Source organism: Puccinia triticina, chromosome 14A (genome assembly GCF_026914185.1).
Source record: "Puccinia triticina chromosome 14A, complete sequence".
In the NCBI taxonomy this organism is placed as follows: Eukaryota; Fungi; Basidiomycota; class Pucciniomycetes; order Pucciniales; family Pucciniaceae; genus Puccinia; species Puccinia triticina.
The window spans coordinates 2695280-2710972 of NC_070571.1; the positions used below are offsets into that span (position 1 = coordinate 2695280).

General features: G+C 46.7%; 5 protein-coding genes across 5 annotated transcripts; 2 read left to right on the forward strand and 3 right to left on the reverse strand.

The window, feature by feature from the left end:
• Positions 1-4604: 4604 nt before the first annotated feature.
• PtA15_14A257 (uncharacterized protein) lies at positions 4605-4964 on the reverse strand (the record flags this gene model as incomplete). Its single annotated transcript, XM_053162954.1, has 2 exons — positions 4605-4792; positions 4862-4964. The coding sequence occupies 2 exons, from the start codon at positions 4962-4964 to the stop codon at positions 4605-4607; spliced, it is 291 nt and encodes a 96-aa protein (XP_053026929.1).
• Positions 4965-7192: 2228 nt separating this feature from the next.
• PtA15_14A258 (uncharacterized protein) lies at positions 7193-7716 on the forward strand (the record flags this gene model as incomplete). Its single annotated transcript, XM_053162955.1, has 3 exons — positions 7193-7346; positions 7432-7529; positions 7627-7716. 3 exons carry the CDS (start codon positions 7193-7195, stop codon positions 7714-7716), a joined length of 342 nt encoding a protein of 113 aa, XP_053026930.1.
• A 543-nt stretch (positions 7717-8259) lies between these two features.
• Positions 8260-8856, reverse strand: PtA15_14A259 (uncharacterized protein; the record flags this gene model as incomplete). The annotated part of the gene is made up of 1 exon (XM_053162956.1): positions 8260-8856. The coding sequence occupies one exon, from the start codon at positions 8854-8856 to the stop codon at positions 8260-8262; it is 597 nt and encodes a 198-aa protein (XP_053026931.1).
• A 191-nt stretch (positions 8857-9047) lies between these two features.
• On the forward strand, positions 9048-10554 carry PtA15_14A260 (uncharacterized protein; the record flags this gene model as incomplete). The annotated part of the gene is made up of 5 exons (XM_053162958.1): positions 9048-9455; positions 9539-9757; positions 9852-10289; positions 10388-10455; positions 10536-10554. The coding sequence occupies 5 exons, from the start codon at positions 9048-9050 to the stop codon at positions 10552-10554; spliced, it is 1152 nt and encodes a 383-aa protein (XP_053026932.1).
• Positions 10555-11461: 907 nt separating this feature from the next.
• Positions 11462-14180, reverse strand: PtA15_14A261 (uncharacterized protein; the record flags this gene model as incomplete). Its single annotated transcript, XM_053162959.1, has 9 exons — positions 11462-12316; positions 12467-12720; positions 12814-12873; positions 12975-13178; positions 13308-13397; positions 13501-13610; positions 13674-13768; positions 13869-13951; positions 14051-14180. 9 exons carry the CDS (start codon positions 14178-14180, stop codon positions 11462-11464), a joined length of 1881 nt encoding a protein of 626 aa, XP_053026933.1.
• Between the last annotated feature and the right edge of the window lie 1513 nt (positions 14181-15693).

The window sequence follows — 15693 nt, forward strand, 5'->3', positions numbered from 1 at the left end:
CAGATCCCTGCTCATCGCTCAAAAAAGTTGCCGTTTGAATTGTTCAAAAATCGTTCCATTCCGCTGAATTACTTCCATCCAATCGGCAATCGCGTGTCCTTTCTGATCCAACCCACTCGGTCCTTCTCCAAGCTCAAACCCAAAGGAGAATTGGGAATTCTGATTGGATATACCGATGAATTGCGTTCATATCGAATTCTGTCTGACTCCGGAAAAATTGTTGAAACTAAAAATGTTCGATTTCTGGACTACTCTCCACCAAACAAGAAAAAGGTAGACTGGGAATTTGAGATTGAAGACGAACCAACCTCAGAAACCGAGCAGTCCGGATCAGATCCAACAGAATCAAACAAATCTGAAGAGAACACTCTATCAACGGATGAAGACAGTGAGGATGAAGTGGCGTCAGGTCTAGTTCCCAATCTCGACAATGAAGCACCGATCGGCAGAGTTCTCAGAGAAAGAACGTCTCAAGTCAAACCAACCAAATATACTCACTTGACAACCGACCCGACTTCCTTCAAAAAGGCAATGGCATCAAAGGAGAAGAAAGGCTGGAAGAAGGCAGCAAACAAGGAACTCAACAACATTGAGCACCACGATGTGTGGGAGGATATGTTCAGCACTCCGGAATCTTTTCTACACACTCTGTGGATTTTCAAAACAAAGCCAGCTACTCTCTCGTCTGACGAAAGAAAAAAGGCTAGGCTGTGCATACAAGGATTCAAGCAAATCGAAGGTCAAGACTACGGCGACACTTTTGCTCCGACTGGCAAATTCACCACGATGCTGATGCTCCTCATGTACGCGGTCGACAAGAAACTACCCATGCGCCAATTTGATGTAAAAAGTGCTTTCCTGTACGCTCCCTTAAAAGAAGAACTGTACATAAAAACTCCGGAAGGCTCCTCTCGAAAAGCACCTTTTCTCCGCCTCAAAAAATTTCTGTACGGCCTCAAACAAGCACCGGCGAATTGGTTTGAAACTCTGACATCATGGTTCAATGACATCAACTTCCATCAATCTACCGCCGATCCGTGTCTCTATATTCATGAAGACAAGAACTCGTTCATTTTTTTTCATGTAGACGACTTGGTTGTTGTAGGCAATGTTGAGGTATTCGAAAGTCTGTTTCTCCATCGCTTTCCCAACTCATCCGCACATGAACCAGACACACTTCTGGGGATGGACGTGGAACGGACAGAAGACGCCATTACTCTGTCGCAAGAAAAACTCATCGACAAAGGACTAGACATGCTGGGACTCTCCGACTGTCGCTCAGTTACAACGCCGCTATCAGTTGCGGTTCAATTGAAACCAGCCACTCAAGAAGAATCTCTTGAATTCAAGAAGCTCAAGATCAACTATCGGACATTCACGGGAATATTGAACTACCTCTCTTGCCGAACCAGACCAGACCTGGCACCTGCTGTTTCCATATTATCGAGCTTCAACAACAACCCTGGAATCTCTCACTGGAAACAGGTGATTCATGTTTGGCGCTATGTGAAAGGCACAAGACACTTGCATCTAACTCTTCGACCAAATCTCAACAATAAATCTCAAGCAATTCAACACTATACCGATGCCACTTGGGCTGATGACCTAGAGACACGTCTCTCGCGCAGCGGCTCCATATGCTTCTGGAAATCTTGCCCTGTGGCGTGGAACAGCAAGAAACAAAAAAATATCACTCTCTCATCGACTGAAGCTGAACTCAACGCACTTTCGGACGGGGTGCAAGAAAATCAATGGATAAAATTTCTTGCCGAAGAACTCTGGAATGAAGACCTCAAGCCATCAAATTTTCACGTTGACAATCAAGGACTCATTGAAAAAATCAATCATTTTGGCTCTAACTCCAAGACAAAACACCTAGACATCAAGATCAAATGGCTACAAGAACTGAAAAATAAAAATGAAATTACAGTTACTCTAATTCCGTCTGAAGATATGATAGCCGATCCACTGACCAAAGCCAGCAATACCAGCTCTCTCAACCGCCTCAAAGAAACCTGTTTTTTGGTTCACTACTCATCAAGTTGCGGGGGGTGTTGAAACTCGACGTAACATCTCGCTACTTCCGCGGCCACTGTCTGTGAACGGTCAGCAACAGTTGAAACTGCGGCACATGACCAGCAAGTACCGCCTGTCGAAAGCATGACTATCATCACCCAAAACCTAATTGCTCTCAAGATCTCCAGTCAACCGATATCACTCTTCTGGTCGGATCTCCGCTCTCAGTCATCCCTCACTTCTCCGATCCGCCGACAAACACTACTCCCCTTCCTTTTCCTTTCTCTTTTCCCTTTTCCTTTCCTTTCCCTCAAATCACCGACCTCAAACTCTCAATTCAATCACCGACCACAAAACTCGACTCAACTCTCAGCTCATCAACACTTCTTCTGGACGTCTCGTCCCTTTCTCAACTTGGTGAGAAGTGAACAGTCAAATCTTGGAACCAGTCCTCTTTCACAATCATCTAATCATTACTAATCTCTTCTCTTGTCTTTAGTCCCTGCTTCTCCGTTCTTGTCCACTCTCTCTCTCTGTCTAGTTGTCTGTCCGCTATTCTAAGCACTTTGCCGGGTATGAATTCTTCTTCAAAAATCATGTGTTGTTCTTTTTCTCTTTTCTAATTACTTTTGTCCTTAGATCTGGTCTTAGTTTCTTTAGCAATCAAATCTTAGGTTCTTTAAGAATTCATCAAAACTCAAGGAGTCACAGCTTATTTTTTTGTTCTAGTTTTGAAAGTTCTTTGTTTTTGTCAAATCCTGTTCAGTTTACTTGTAAAGATTGCTTCTTTATTCTTCATTCTACTACTACTACTGGCTGAAATAAATAAAAAATTACAACAAAGAGTTCCTTGGTGTAACACTACATTCCCTTCTCAATGACCAGTTTTTAGACCAACCATCAAGGAGGTAAACTTCTCTCCTTGATGGCCAGCACAGCTTTTGGTGTGTGTGGCACCCTTGCTTGAAAATGGCCCAGCGGGGCTTTGTGCCAAACCCGCCCACTTTGTGATGTGCCAAGTGTGGGTTGGGAGTGTTCCAGGAGGGCTGAGGATCAGCCAAGCAGGCTTTAGGGTTGGCCACACGCACTTGGCCTTTTTTTGGACAAACTTTGGTGAGTGCCCAGACAGGCTCTAGCCTAATTACTAAGCCTCTTGAACAGAAGGGGGCACCCCCGCGTCCCAAAGGGACTCTCTGTAGGAGAGGCTTCATGACTAATGTCATACATTTTTCCTGAGAGTTCTGGGTGTTTGTGGCTTTTGAATGGGTTTTTGTATTTTACCCCTTGCACAAGAAAAAGTAGCCCACCTCCAGTCAAGCCGTGAATTAGGGGAAGAGCCAGCCCTCCTAGCTCCTGGTCCCTATCCTCAAAATGAGGATTGGTGGCACAAGCTTGACTTGCCAAGGCATCTAAAACAGAGCTTGGTTCCTGGGGAATGAATGGAATGCTGTACTGTTTTTCTCAGCTAGTTCAATACATTCACATGATACAGCTCAGAATACCCTGAAGATACCTCAAAATACATAAGTTTGATGGGTTGTGGGATGAGAATGCGGGGACTTCTTGGCATGTGTGTAGTGGGAAAAGATAGAGAAGAGTGAGGTAAATCTTATGGTCCAAAGGGCATGCATGGGGACCTTTGGGAACCCGGTCAAAATGGGAAAGGCACAAAATCACCAGCCAAACTCATTGGAAGATCAGAATCTCTCAGGCCAAAATGTGGAAATTAGTCCCAAGTCCCTCCTTGGGAGGTCGCGCTTGGCGCGAGGGCGCTTCGCGCCAGCCCAGGCTGTACCAGGGCCCTCCGAAGTGGGGGACTTGTGTTAAGTTAGAGACAGGCTTGCAACACCAGAAGTGGGTGGGTGTGGGCGGGTGACCCGCTCAATTTTCCCCAGCATCTTAGACACCCGCACCCATTGGCGGGTACCCGCGGCGGGTGCAGTGTTGCCATCTCTAAATTCTAGCATGTCATTCTGACTTTTATGTACTCAAAGCTCAAAACATTTCTGAGACATTTAAAGACTTAAACCATTGGCCCTGTTGATAGAAACTCCAGCATATCTTTTTCATTGTCTCAAAGTCACAAATCACCGGCATGTGAAATGGAATTGGCCTACATCTGAATATGCCTACAATGAGTGAGGGAGCATGTCTGATGCCTATGGACTCCTAACCGCTGAGGTTTATATTTCAAGTGTTGAAGACTGAAATAAGACATGCAAGGGGTGGCCTGAGGTGAAGGCCTAACTAGCTACTGGAACAGCGTGGAAGGAAAGAGACTATTCCTCTTTGGGGCGAGGGTAGGGTTTCTAATTTTAAGGGCAGAAAGCCAGAATCGAAAGCATCTCAGGAATCTTTCACGGGCTTTTTTTTTTTTTTCTTGATGGGCTCAAATTGAAAGTAATATATATAGAAAGACATGGTTTTTTTAGCAGAACACAAATCTGCATCTGTGTTGGGCCTGCTGATCTGGGGAAATAGGCCCGCAACTTTGATTATTGTGTGAAATCAGTGTGTGAAACAAAAATGCCACAATAAAGACTCCACACACCATTTTAAATGTTGCCTTTGGGGGGCTTCAGGGGATCTTAAGCGTCATTGTTTGAGGGCCTCTCTTCCGAAATAGGGGTCTTTGAGATGCTTGGAACGGCTGGGGGTTCACCTTTGCTAGGGTTATCAATCAATTTTTCCGTTCCAGAAACAACCTTCGCTTCACTCTCCTGCATCACTGGGTTTGGCGGCGGTACTTGTTTGACGTGAAGACAACAAGCGCATCCTACAAAATCCCACAAAGAGGCATCAGTCACCTTGACGTATTTTCTAACAATTGACGACCTGAAATTACCTCCAGCTTTTGCTCTGACGGCCCCCGTGGGCGCCGCCATGACATAGTGCGTCGAACAGGCAAGCCAGACTAGGTATATTCCGGTAAAGATCGCCGACCGCATTTTAGTATGTCTGTTCTTGTGATTTAAGAATCAAGAGGGTTTCCTTGTTATTAGACTTTTGTGCCCTAATTTATTTGCCGAATTGGGAGAAGGAGATCAATGGATGAGTCTGGAAAGGTACTGGCGAAAGCGAATTTTATAAAGCAACAAGCAGCCCTGTGTTGCCGCAAAGAAATTTCCTACCTTTGTAGAATAACCAGAAGGGTTGCCATTGGATTGGAAATTGCAGTGGCAGAGGCGAAACAATACTTCTCCTTAGTTTTCCGGGCTCAAACAGAGGAAAACTTCGTTTCGAAGGTCTGACTGAGCTCAATTTTAACTACCTCCAAGGTACTCAAGGATCCTTGTGACACACTTACAAGAATCATTCGGGATTCAAGCAAGCGGAGCTCGCCGGATTGACCTACGCATGACACCATCCAGCTGGTTTTTCTCAGTCCTCATTAGAACCGTGACTCCCCACCATACTTCGCCATGACCCTATCAGATATAGATATCTAACATCATCTTTGATAACTATAAAAGGGCCATTGACTTACTGCAAAAACAAGTGGATCAACTGCCACCAGTTGACAGGTGGGAAGTCTGATGAAGCTTGTGGTGTTAATCAAACCTTTTTCAAAGGTTGTTTCAACCAAGCTTCAATGCACAGCCTGACAGGGAGGCCTTCTCTGTTGACTCGCGGTGACTGATAACATGTATACCGTATCCTTCAAATTTCAAAGGTCTGAATCAGCTCACAAGTACCTCAAGGGTTCCCAAGTTTCATTGTGGTAGATGGATCCATCGAGAGTCAAGCAAGCGGAGCTCGCCGGATTGACATAGCACGCACCGTTCATGTAAAATGGCTTTGAAATCATTCGGCGAGGGTCTGCTTCTCCGAGTCTAACTGACTGGCGGCAGTGATAACAATTTTAAACATGTGTACCCGTCTCAATTATAACATGTCAACGTAAATTATAACATGTCAGCCTCAGTAGAACAATGCGTGCCAATCTGCTGGTGCAGAATCAATGGATTGTTGTACCCCATTCAGCCCGCCAGTTTCTCTCCGGGGACCCAGATCGTGGGGACCACATTCATCACCCTCACCTTGGATCGCCCTTACTGTTCCATCAGATGATGTTCCAAGTTCTTGGGGGCGGGTGATTGCGGGTTTCTAGTACATATGGACTGGATTATGTAGTTCAATAAAAAAAATCTCAAGCAAGTGCCCTAGTCTCCGTCGTGAAACCTTCTATTTCGGATGTGCTAGGCTCCGTAGAGCTCCTGAGCAACCGGCAGGAGGGCACTTGACCAAATGGAGGACTTGACTCAGCTGGCTGCTTTTTTTTAAAAAGTGCAGATTTGATTTGACCTTGTGCACTATGAATATGCAAAGTAGAAGCAATGTTGCTACAGTATAAGCCCTACGGATAAGCAAACACAGAAAGCAAGAGAGATGGTTAGGTGCCTGAGTGATAATTCAATGATGCAAAAGGTTCAAGAGGAAGAGAGTCAAAGGAAAAAAGAGAAGGGGTGGATTTCAGAAAGAGTTGCTTCGGAGAAAGTAGCGGCCGTCGCCAACTCTTCCAAATTGTCGTAGCTGAGGCAGTCTGGCCGAGAAGGGCCGAAAGCACAACTGCTTGATGATCTGGGCTATGGCGACCTGAGGCGACCTTGCCTGTCAGGGGTACCATGGCTGATGCGCCTGGTCGCACGGGCGTTTTCCGATTCCCCCGGCTGTGTTGAGTCGAAGCCTGTCGAAGCCGACGACAAGGGCCCTGATTTGATTCTCGGGTGAACTTACATATGATTAATGAATTGAAGGGTATTGGTGGAACTCGACTGTCCCTGGCCCCCTGGTATTTGTTGCGGGAGCTTGAGATTCTGACAGTCAAGCCAAGGGGACTCGCGGAGGGGCTTGATTGCATACATATTTTACGTTGTAACTGTGGCCCTGATACAGCGTTGAATCAACGAAGTCCCTGCCTGAGGCTTCGCCGAAGGCGTGGCCACCTCGACTGGAAAGATACATAAATAAATATTTACGATGGAACAGAACACGTTTATTTAAAGCGACAATCTACATACCACATCCACCCTCGCATCCCCACCTCCCCCCTCAATTAGCCTTTCAATTAACGGACTCCAAATCGAATACTTGAGCCTCATCCTCAGTTCTACTTACAACATAAAGCTTTCTACCCGACTCCCCCCGGCATATATTTGGTAGCGACGATTTTACCATGCAGTTCCTGAAATCAATCGTCCTCATATCTTTCACGGCTGCCCTTGGATCAATACAAGTTGCCGCTGATGGCAAATGCCACGGAGATCATCCCAGGCTGTACTGCATTACGGGTCTGGGCAATCCTGGGCAGCAGATGACGGATTGCAAGAGTACGTTTGACTTTGTTTAATCTTGTTGAGGTATCGGCAGGATATCTACACTGGAGCTAACCTTTTGACTATTTGTTTCCAAAAGTTTCCCGACCAACTTTCACAGCAGACTGTCGCGCTCCAGGTGCCGGGCACACTCTATTAAAATACTGCTGCGACGAATATAGCAAGCCTGTATCCAATGTCAGCAAATTCATATCTACGTCTGGGGTCCAATGTAAATTCAACCGCTGATTACCTTCTTGTTCTTGATTCATTTTTTGATATCAATCATCTATAGGACGGTGTTCATGTAAAATGTGGCGAGGATTTCCCCGGATGCGTGAGCGATAGTGATGTCGATGCAAAACACAAAGCCCATCATGTTTGATTGTCCAGGGGAATGTTGTACATACATATTTTCGCAAGCCAAGTGATAAATTCAAAACCAGGCTGTTCATTATTCATTGAAAGGCTGATCCCCGCTGAACAACCCGGTAAGATCTGGGCCGAACCGACGAGGACGATTTCACCTTGGTGTGTGGTTCAGCCTCCTCCACAAGCTTTTCGGTTGTCGATCAAGAATAATGCTGGGTTTAAAAAGCACCTATGGCCCGATTTGAGCTTCAGCCTCAAAGTGATGCTTCATCTATGGTTGGAGGGACCCCTTATGGCTATGTGATCCCGCTTGTTTTCATCGCTTCTCAGCAGGGCAAAAACTGCAGTGCACAGGAGATTCACGTTTGGGGTTAGCTAGAACAAACTCTGGGAATTTCGTTTCGGCTGGATGGACCGATAGGGTTTTTATTTAATCAACGCACATTTAGCACTGCCTAGTTTCATCCTGGTCACGTCATGAACTAAGAAGGAGAACGGTTGGCGAGGGAGAGAATTCAGATTGCCAGATTGGTCATGAAAGAAATAGGAGTGAATCTTAGGATTTGACGGAAGGGTCAACTATCTTCAACTTGACACCATCAAGAGATTTGAGTCTGGACTGAGGACTAACTCGGCTGGCGTCGCTGGCTTTCTCGACTGTCAGTTGCTCCTCGACGAGAGCCAACGCGATGACGAAGTATTTGGTGGCGAGTAGGCCCGTTTCGAGCTGCGGGACTTGCTGTTTAGTTTGTCCCACCCGCCCACACTGGATAGAACCCGGAAGACAACCGGCTTCCGACCGGAGGGAGGAATGGATGTATGTAGAGGCAATCGGGCACCCGACCTGTTCGATGCTTGACCGATCTTTTCGGATGTGAAGAATTGGAGGCCTTGGGCCCGCTTGATCCACGCGGAGGAGATCGGCGAGGATCTGCCCGGCACCACTGCTGGCCGATGATCGGGATACAGTTGATGACTGTCCTTCCGTTTTGCACAACTCTTCCCCCGCTTGACGCGCCGTCGGCAGCCCTTTGACGCGCTTGAGCAGGATGTGCTTGATGAACAGTCCAAACAGCCAGATCGTTTTGCAGCTTGTCATTGATCCACTGTTTGACTCAGCTCGGTACACGCCGAGCCCGGCCCCACAGTCCATGCTTGTCGGGGATTTGACTTTTTTGGAGACATATAAAGCGTGGTATGTATACCCCATCCCACCATCCCCTCATATCCAGGTGCCTCACTCGACTGACCATTCCGAGCCAAGACAAGACAGCTTCAAGTCTTTCCAGAATTACCTACCCAAGGATCAAGAAAACGCTACAGCTTTGCCCAGCCTCGCTCGATATGCATTCAGCCCGAAGCCGAAGTGCCTTCCTTTTGGCCGTATTGGCTATCACCCAAGAATATTCTTCTTACCCAATCGGCGCTCTCCGGGAGTCGTCAAATGCTCTCGGATCTGCCCCGCTCTCTGCAGCCCGTCACGAGATGATTAGCGGCCAAGCCAACCGACGAATCAGGAAAAAGGCCCACCTCGTCCAACCGCGATCCGGCCAGGCCGGAACAATCTCTCAACAGCTGAGCCAAATTATTGGCAGCTCGCCGCCCAAGGACCTCGTCCCGCTCATTGAGCTTCCTGAGCCCCAAGGCCCCGAGAAACTTTCGCCCCCAGCTGCCGAGCAGAAGCCTCAAGACAAACACGCCCCCGATGCCGATCACTCCCAAGGGCTTCCCCCCAACCCGGCACTCGGGCAGGTGAGTGGACTTGAGTTGAACGCTAGGCAAAGCATGCTGCTTTACTCACATATCTCGTGATCTCTTTTCGGCACGTGCTTTAGAATTCTCCCATCCAAAAGGACAGCGGGAAAGGTCATGAACAGAATACCCAAAATCCGCCGCCCTCAATTGACGACACGTTTCCTGCGGAGTCCGAAGACGCGCCGAATCCAGATGGGAAACCTCAACCAGATGGCCATGCCAAACCTCGCGGGGATGATCAGCCTCCGCCTGGCTTGCGAGCCGGGCCTCCAGCTCAGAAAGAGGACGGCGCGGAGGGGGTAAGCAGATCGTCGCATTAAATGGGTCCAGTGACGTCCGATCTAGGTGGCTGATGATCCTGAGAACCGTGTTCACTTATCCTTTCTGCAATAGCACCCGCCCCCTCCAGTAACTGATGCAAAAGGGCCGGTCGCCCACCCCGTCACTCTTCCTTCGGGCGCGCCCCATCCAGCTGGAGATGTCTACGCCCAGCCAGGGCCCCAGGGACCCGAAACAGCCAAGGCAGACAGGACAGAGATCGCCGCCATTGCCGGGATTCATATCGAACGCGTAGACACCATCACCCCGGCTTCTTCGCTCGCTCATCCTCCCGCTCTGCCTGGTTTGGATGTTCACGATGGACCAAAGGATCAGCCCCTCGAGAAAGACCACCCCCCCACTCCTCCACCTTCAAGCCCTCACAACGAACCAAAGGACCATCTCCCAGCTCCCGAGCATGGCCATGTGGTTCCGTGCAAGGATCATTTGTCTGCTAAAGACCATCCTGAGCCCAAACAAGTCGAACTCCCTGTAGGGCTCAGAATCACCGATGTAAGTTCCCCCGTCTCATCATCGATTGGACATGCTTTTTACTATGTCCTTTCCCTAGCTTACTGACCCTCGATCCTGATTATACTAACACCTCTCAGGACTCCAAGAACGGCACGCCGGGCGAGCATGGAGTACATGCTATCCGGATCACCTCAGAGAACCTCAAGTAGGTCCTTTCTTGTTTTTTCGACCCTTAGGCTCAATGGTTTTTTCGCAATCAACTGACCCCATGGTACTGTTATCTAGGATCGAACTCACATTTTAATCTAATCTTGTAAAACCGTCTGCAAATTTGTACCAACCTCCCTCGCATGAGCTCTCTCTCGTTCTGCCTAATATTTATAATTATGTACCTGTTATAGCGCAACCAATCATAAAAAATACCACGTCTTTAGAAAATCTCACAATGTTTAATGATCTAGGAAAGGTTCCTTTAATCAACCATCTTGATAGCTTTTAGATTCACTATTTTTCATGCTCTATATTGACTGGCTAGGTGAAATTGCAAAAAAAAAACTTCCTAGGAATAATGCTTCAGCGTTTATCTGAGTCTTTTCCTTGACGGCTTTGTCAGTATGTATTCCTCATCCAACAAGTGCTATGTACTTGTTTCTGTTGAGAGCTTTCCGCAGTCCCACTCCAGGCTCTGTTTTCACCTACCTCAATTTCATTTTTCTCGTGCAGCTTATTGAACAGGTACCAAAATGCACGTGGCTCAGTCCTAGTTGCATAAGAGTTAAGTATGTAATCTGCACCATCATTATAATACGAAGTATCTCCATATCTAACTAGCTCCTCAAATGTACCCAAATTGATGAGACGACCCACAAAAACAATAAACCAACATCAAGAGGAAAAAGAAAAAAGGATTAGGCTTCAAAAAGCCAAAAGACAACATCAATAGCAACAGCCCCAATGTATGAATAGATTAGGGCCAGAGTTTTCCTGCATCAAGATAATGACAATTTAACTTGTGTGGAAAGATCACGTCTAATCCTATTTCTGAAAATGAATATATAGCCATTAAATTTCTGATAATACGATTTAGCCTACAAATGAATTTTGTGAACATTAGCATCTTGTGTGATTTCGTTACGGCGGCAGTTGGCTATGAATTGAATATCAACGAGTGAGAAGCGCTACCGTAAGTTTTGAATTCTTGCGGTTCGAAGTCATTGGTATGTTTGCTTGGCTTGGTCAGTATCCGTGTCTCCCTCTCCGAGGGGAGCTGGAGGTTCGTTATCGGCGGTTAGGTCGGCCCGAGTTGCGTGGCCAATCCGGCCAACAAGAGCAGCATCGATTGAAGGATCCTTCTCATCTTTACAGCGGATGGAGTCGCCCACTTGTTCTTCCTTTGCTGGTTGAATCTGACCGTCTAGATTCTCTCCCAGATCCTTCTGAGCCGGGCTGTGGACTTCTTCCTGTGCTGCTCCAGAGTCGGAATCTTCGGAGCTACTGAGCTCTTGAGGATCGCTGGCGGGGTTCTCACCAGCCTGCTCCAGCAGCCTCCATCTATCGAACCACGAATGGTTCACATTGGTGCCGGGAAACAGCCAGATATGCTTGATGTGCTGACCAAATGGTGTAAACTGACTCGCTTGCTTCCCTTTACTGCTCGATGGATCCTCTGCTTGATCTGGTGGACCCGATAGAGCATTTGCAGGACCGCCATCTGTGTCAGACGAGGTTCCAGGAAGATTTGTGGGATGAGCTATTTGCCAAGAAGGACCGAGTCGTCGAGATAGTTCACGCAGGACCAGGTCAGATTGGCCGAACAGACAGATATCGAATTCGAACTCGTCCCCCTCGTACTCGAACTTCCCCTCGCCCGGAATCGGACACGTCTTTCTCCTCCCGTTGTAGATCGGATCCCTATTAATCAAGATCTGAGGCACTTCCACTGGCACGAATTTGATGATTTCCGACACCGGCGCCACTTTTAATGAGGTCCCTATCACTATCACCAGGTCGCATTCGAACCGGTCATTCTCAATCGCTTCGTCAAATTCTGCCGGTAAGCCTTCCCCCTTTTTTACGTAATTATAGATCGAGTCGTAGCAGAAAAGGGGAAGAAAACGAAAATGAACTTTCAAGCTATGCTCACGCATAGATGTTTCGAACAGTATCTTTGGGCGAAGAGAAATTGGATAGATGGGAAAGCGAGAAAAAAAACATACGAAAAATATTATATCTGGTTTCATGAGTCCCAAGTTAACCCAATCAATGTCCGGCTCATCATCAGACGATGGGGCATCGAACTTGTAAGAATCTGTTTTTCTGCGCTTATGCGAGTTCGGTTTGCAGGCCTCGGTAGTCTCAGGGTTACTGCATGTCGGACAAAGTATCACGTGGCCTCGTGCGATCAAGTCTTCAAACTGACTCGCTGGGTACTTGGCATGACACTTCAGACAAGTAAATTTGGCAAATGAGCCTGATCACAAGATCCGGTTAGATTGCTGTCAGCACGTGTTTTTCCCTTCTTGAATCAGCACTCTCTGTACTCGTAAAAAAATGAATTACAAACCATGGCATTGGATCAAATTCTTGACACCAGCTCTCATTTCCAAAGTGTCTATATTCTGAGCTTTTTCCCTCAATAGAATCGAAGGGAATGGTTATTGTCAGATGAAGGCGCAAATAAATTAAGCGCGGTTTGTAGAAACAGTAAGAGAGAATTTACTAAACTATAATTCCTCAATAATTTTGAGTTAGATTCCACTAATTTGATGAACCGGTGAGAATCGGATGGAAGAATTGGCTTGGCCGGTGGAGAAGATGCGGACCTGGTGCTTGCACCGTTAGTGCTGCTGTTGCTGGTTGATGAAAAAGGGAAAATGGTCTTGAGGAATTTGTAGAATGGTGATGGATTTGACTTAAAGAATTTCAGATCTTGTCACGACAAGCGAGTATTTAAAACGGTTTGTTTGTTCAGCCGAACGTTTGATGTATAACGGATAGAGAAGCAAAAGTAAGATTATATTTAAAAGCGCAAAAATGAAGATATGATCATTGACTCACCAAACATGTCATGTGGATCATCTAAGCCTTCGTAATCTTCTAGCTGGGAGTATAGACCATTCTCAGATCTAAAGTCCGGGATGCCACATGCTTGAGAAAGGTGGACGTCACATTTTTCGCATTTTTGTGGTGTCAATTTGAGAAAATAGGCTTGAGGGTAGATGGAAAGATAAGATTGGAATAGACTCAAGACAAGTGGAAATTCCGGCTCCGGTCAAGATCAAGATTTTTTTGGCTCGTTGGATTAAAGAAACTGCATCATCGATGGAATTGAGCTCGGGAAGCTTTTTGCGTGCCTTCACGCTAATGTCGATTCAGGGTCAGTCGACTATGGAGTCCTACAAGGAGAGAAATTGATGTACTGACTACTTGAGGATTGAATTCTCTAGCCTGACAAGGGCTTGGATTTTGTTCAGGTCTTCGTCTCGATCATCAGATGATTGTTCGTTGATTGCGATCGACTGTAAAGGTTGTGAGCCGTTTTTATCAGAAAAGGGCGGCAAATATCCTGCGGCGATGAAAATGACAATGTTAGATGCGAGTGAGGAAAGGTGACTGAACGATTGTAAGCTCGAGGTTGACTAAGAACTTGTCGATGTCCGTTCGTTTGGTAGCCACGTAACGATTCAAAAAGCGAGTGAGTCCTGTGCGATTCGTCAAGCAGAGCAACAAAAAGTTAAGAACATATTCCAAGTGCCATACCTCGGCTAAGCGCTGTGTGCAACCGAAGATATAGGACATACCACGCGATTGTATCTTCCTCATGCATCCTTCCCACTCCTTCCAATCCATCAACTGATCTGGATGAATCACCTGTGGTGGCAAGCTTGAGCCTGACGATGGAGATGACGGAGATTCTGAAGGGCTGGACATCTTGAACGGACACACGCTGGTCGGCCGGTCAAGCAGTTCCGGTTTGGTGATGGTTCTTGATAGGGAAGTCCAGCCACACCTAGTCTCGGCCACAAACAATTCACTCAAAGAACAGCAATCCCAACAACGCGACCTCAAACAAGTTTGCCCTGAAAGCCTTTCACCGGTAAAAAAAACAAGCAAAATAATTGACCAAGAGAAGACCTCAGCCAGACAGAAGACTAGCAACTAGCTACTTGTTGGGCTCTTGAAGGACATGATCAACCATTCCAGTCCACTTTGTGAATGCCATAAAAGGTTCAGGGGTGACCTTTGTCTGCGTAACCTCATAAGTCACATAATCAGATGGCGTGACAAGCTCAATTTTTGACACAACATTGCATAGCACTGTTAAAAGGGCTCATCATAGAAAATTACAAAAAACTTGTAGAGCCCATTTGAAGGTGTTTTGTTATTAACAATCTTTTGCAAAATGAAGAACTTCTGCTGATTGGTCAGGAAACACAATCCCATACAGCAGGTCAACTTTTTATCATGCTGTTGATCAAGGCCTTCAAATGTAACTGAGGTGCCTCCATAGTTTGGTAAAAATTTGAAACTTCCAGGAAGAACTCCCCCATGTTTTGAGTCTTTTTCCAATGATCATCTTCAATCCTTTTTATTGATCTTCAATCAGTGTTGTAACATGTCAAGAAATTTCAAGTCCATTCAATTCCTATGGAATAAGAAAAAATCCCAACATCTGAGAATATATTTTTGTTTCCAACTACTGCATAGTATGGAACTGTCAGCCTGTAGGTGACTAACCGTGTCTGAGAGGGTTGTTACTAGCAAGATGATGGTGTAAAGTACAAAGGATGGGCCAATGGGTTTGTGGTAAGACCTGTATAAGGTTTCACTCTATCAGTAATCTTGACTGAGAGGCTTGCTCAATGAAGGCGCATCCAGATCAACACAGGGTGTTAATAGGCATCCAAGGAATAACTCAACTTGGGTTTGTGGTTTTACCTGCAAAAAGGTAAGGGTAATCAAGATTTGATGCAACACTGGGTCGCTACGCTACGCTACGCTACGCTACGCTATTTCAGCGCTACGCGTTAGCGTAGCGGCAAAAAGCGCCCGGCTATTTTGCATAGCGTTAGCGCGCTGTTAGCGCCGCTACGCTACGCTAATTTTCAGCGGCGCTAACAGCGCGCCAATTCTTTGTTAGCGTTAGCGCGCCGCTACAGTCGCTACGCTACGCTGCGCTGCGCTACAGCGCTTTTAGCGGAAAAAAAGCCCTTTTTTCCCGCTAAAGGCGCTGTAGCGCAGCGTAGCGCGCGCTCTTTTGCGCCCTGCATGTTTAGAGTTAGCGCAATTGCGCGCATCTGCGCTAACGCTACGCTATCAGCTAAAATAGCTGCGCACCGCGTGCGCGTAGCGTTAGCGCATATGCGTGCAATTGCGCTAACACTACGCTAAAAAATAGCGCATTTGCGCTGCGCTACGCTACGCTAACCGCTATGGTTAGCGT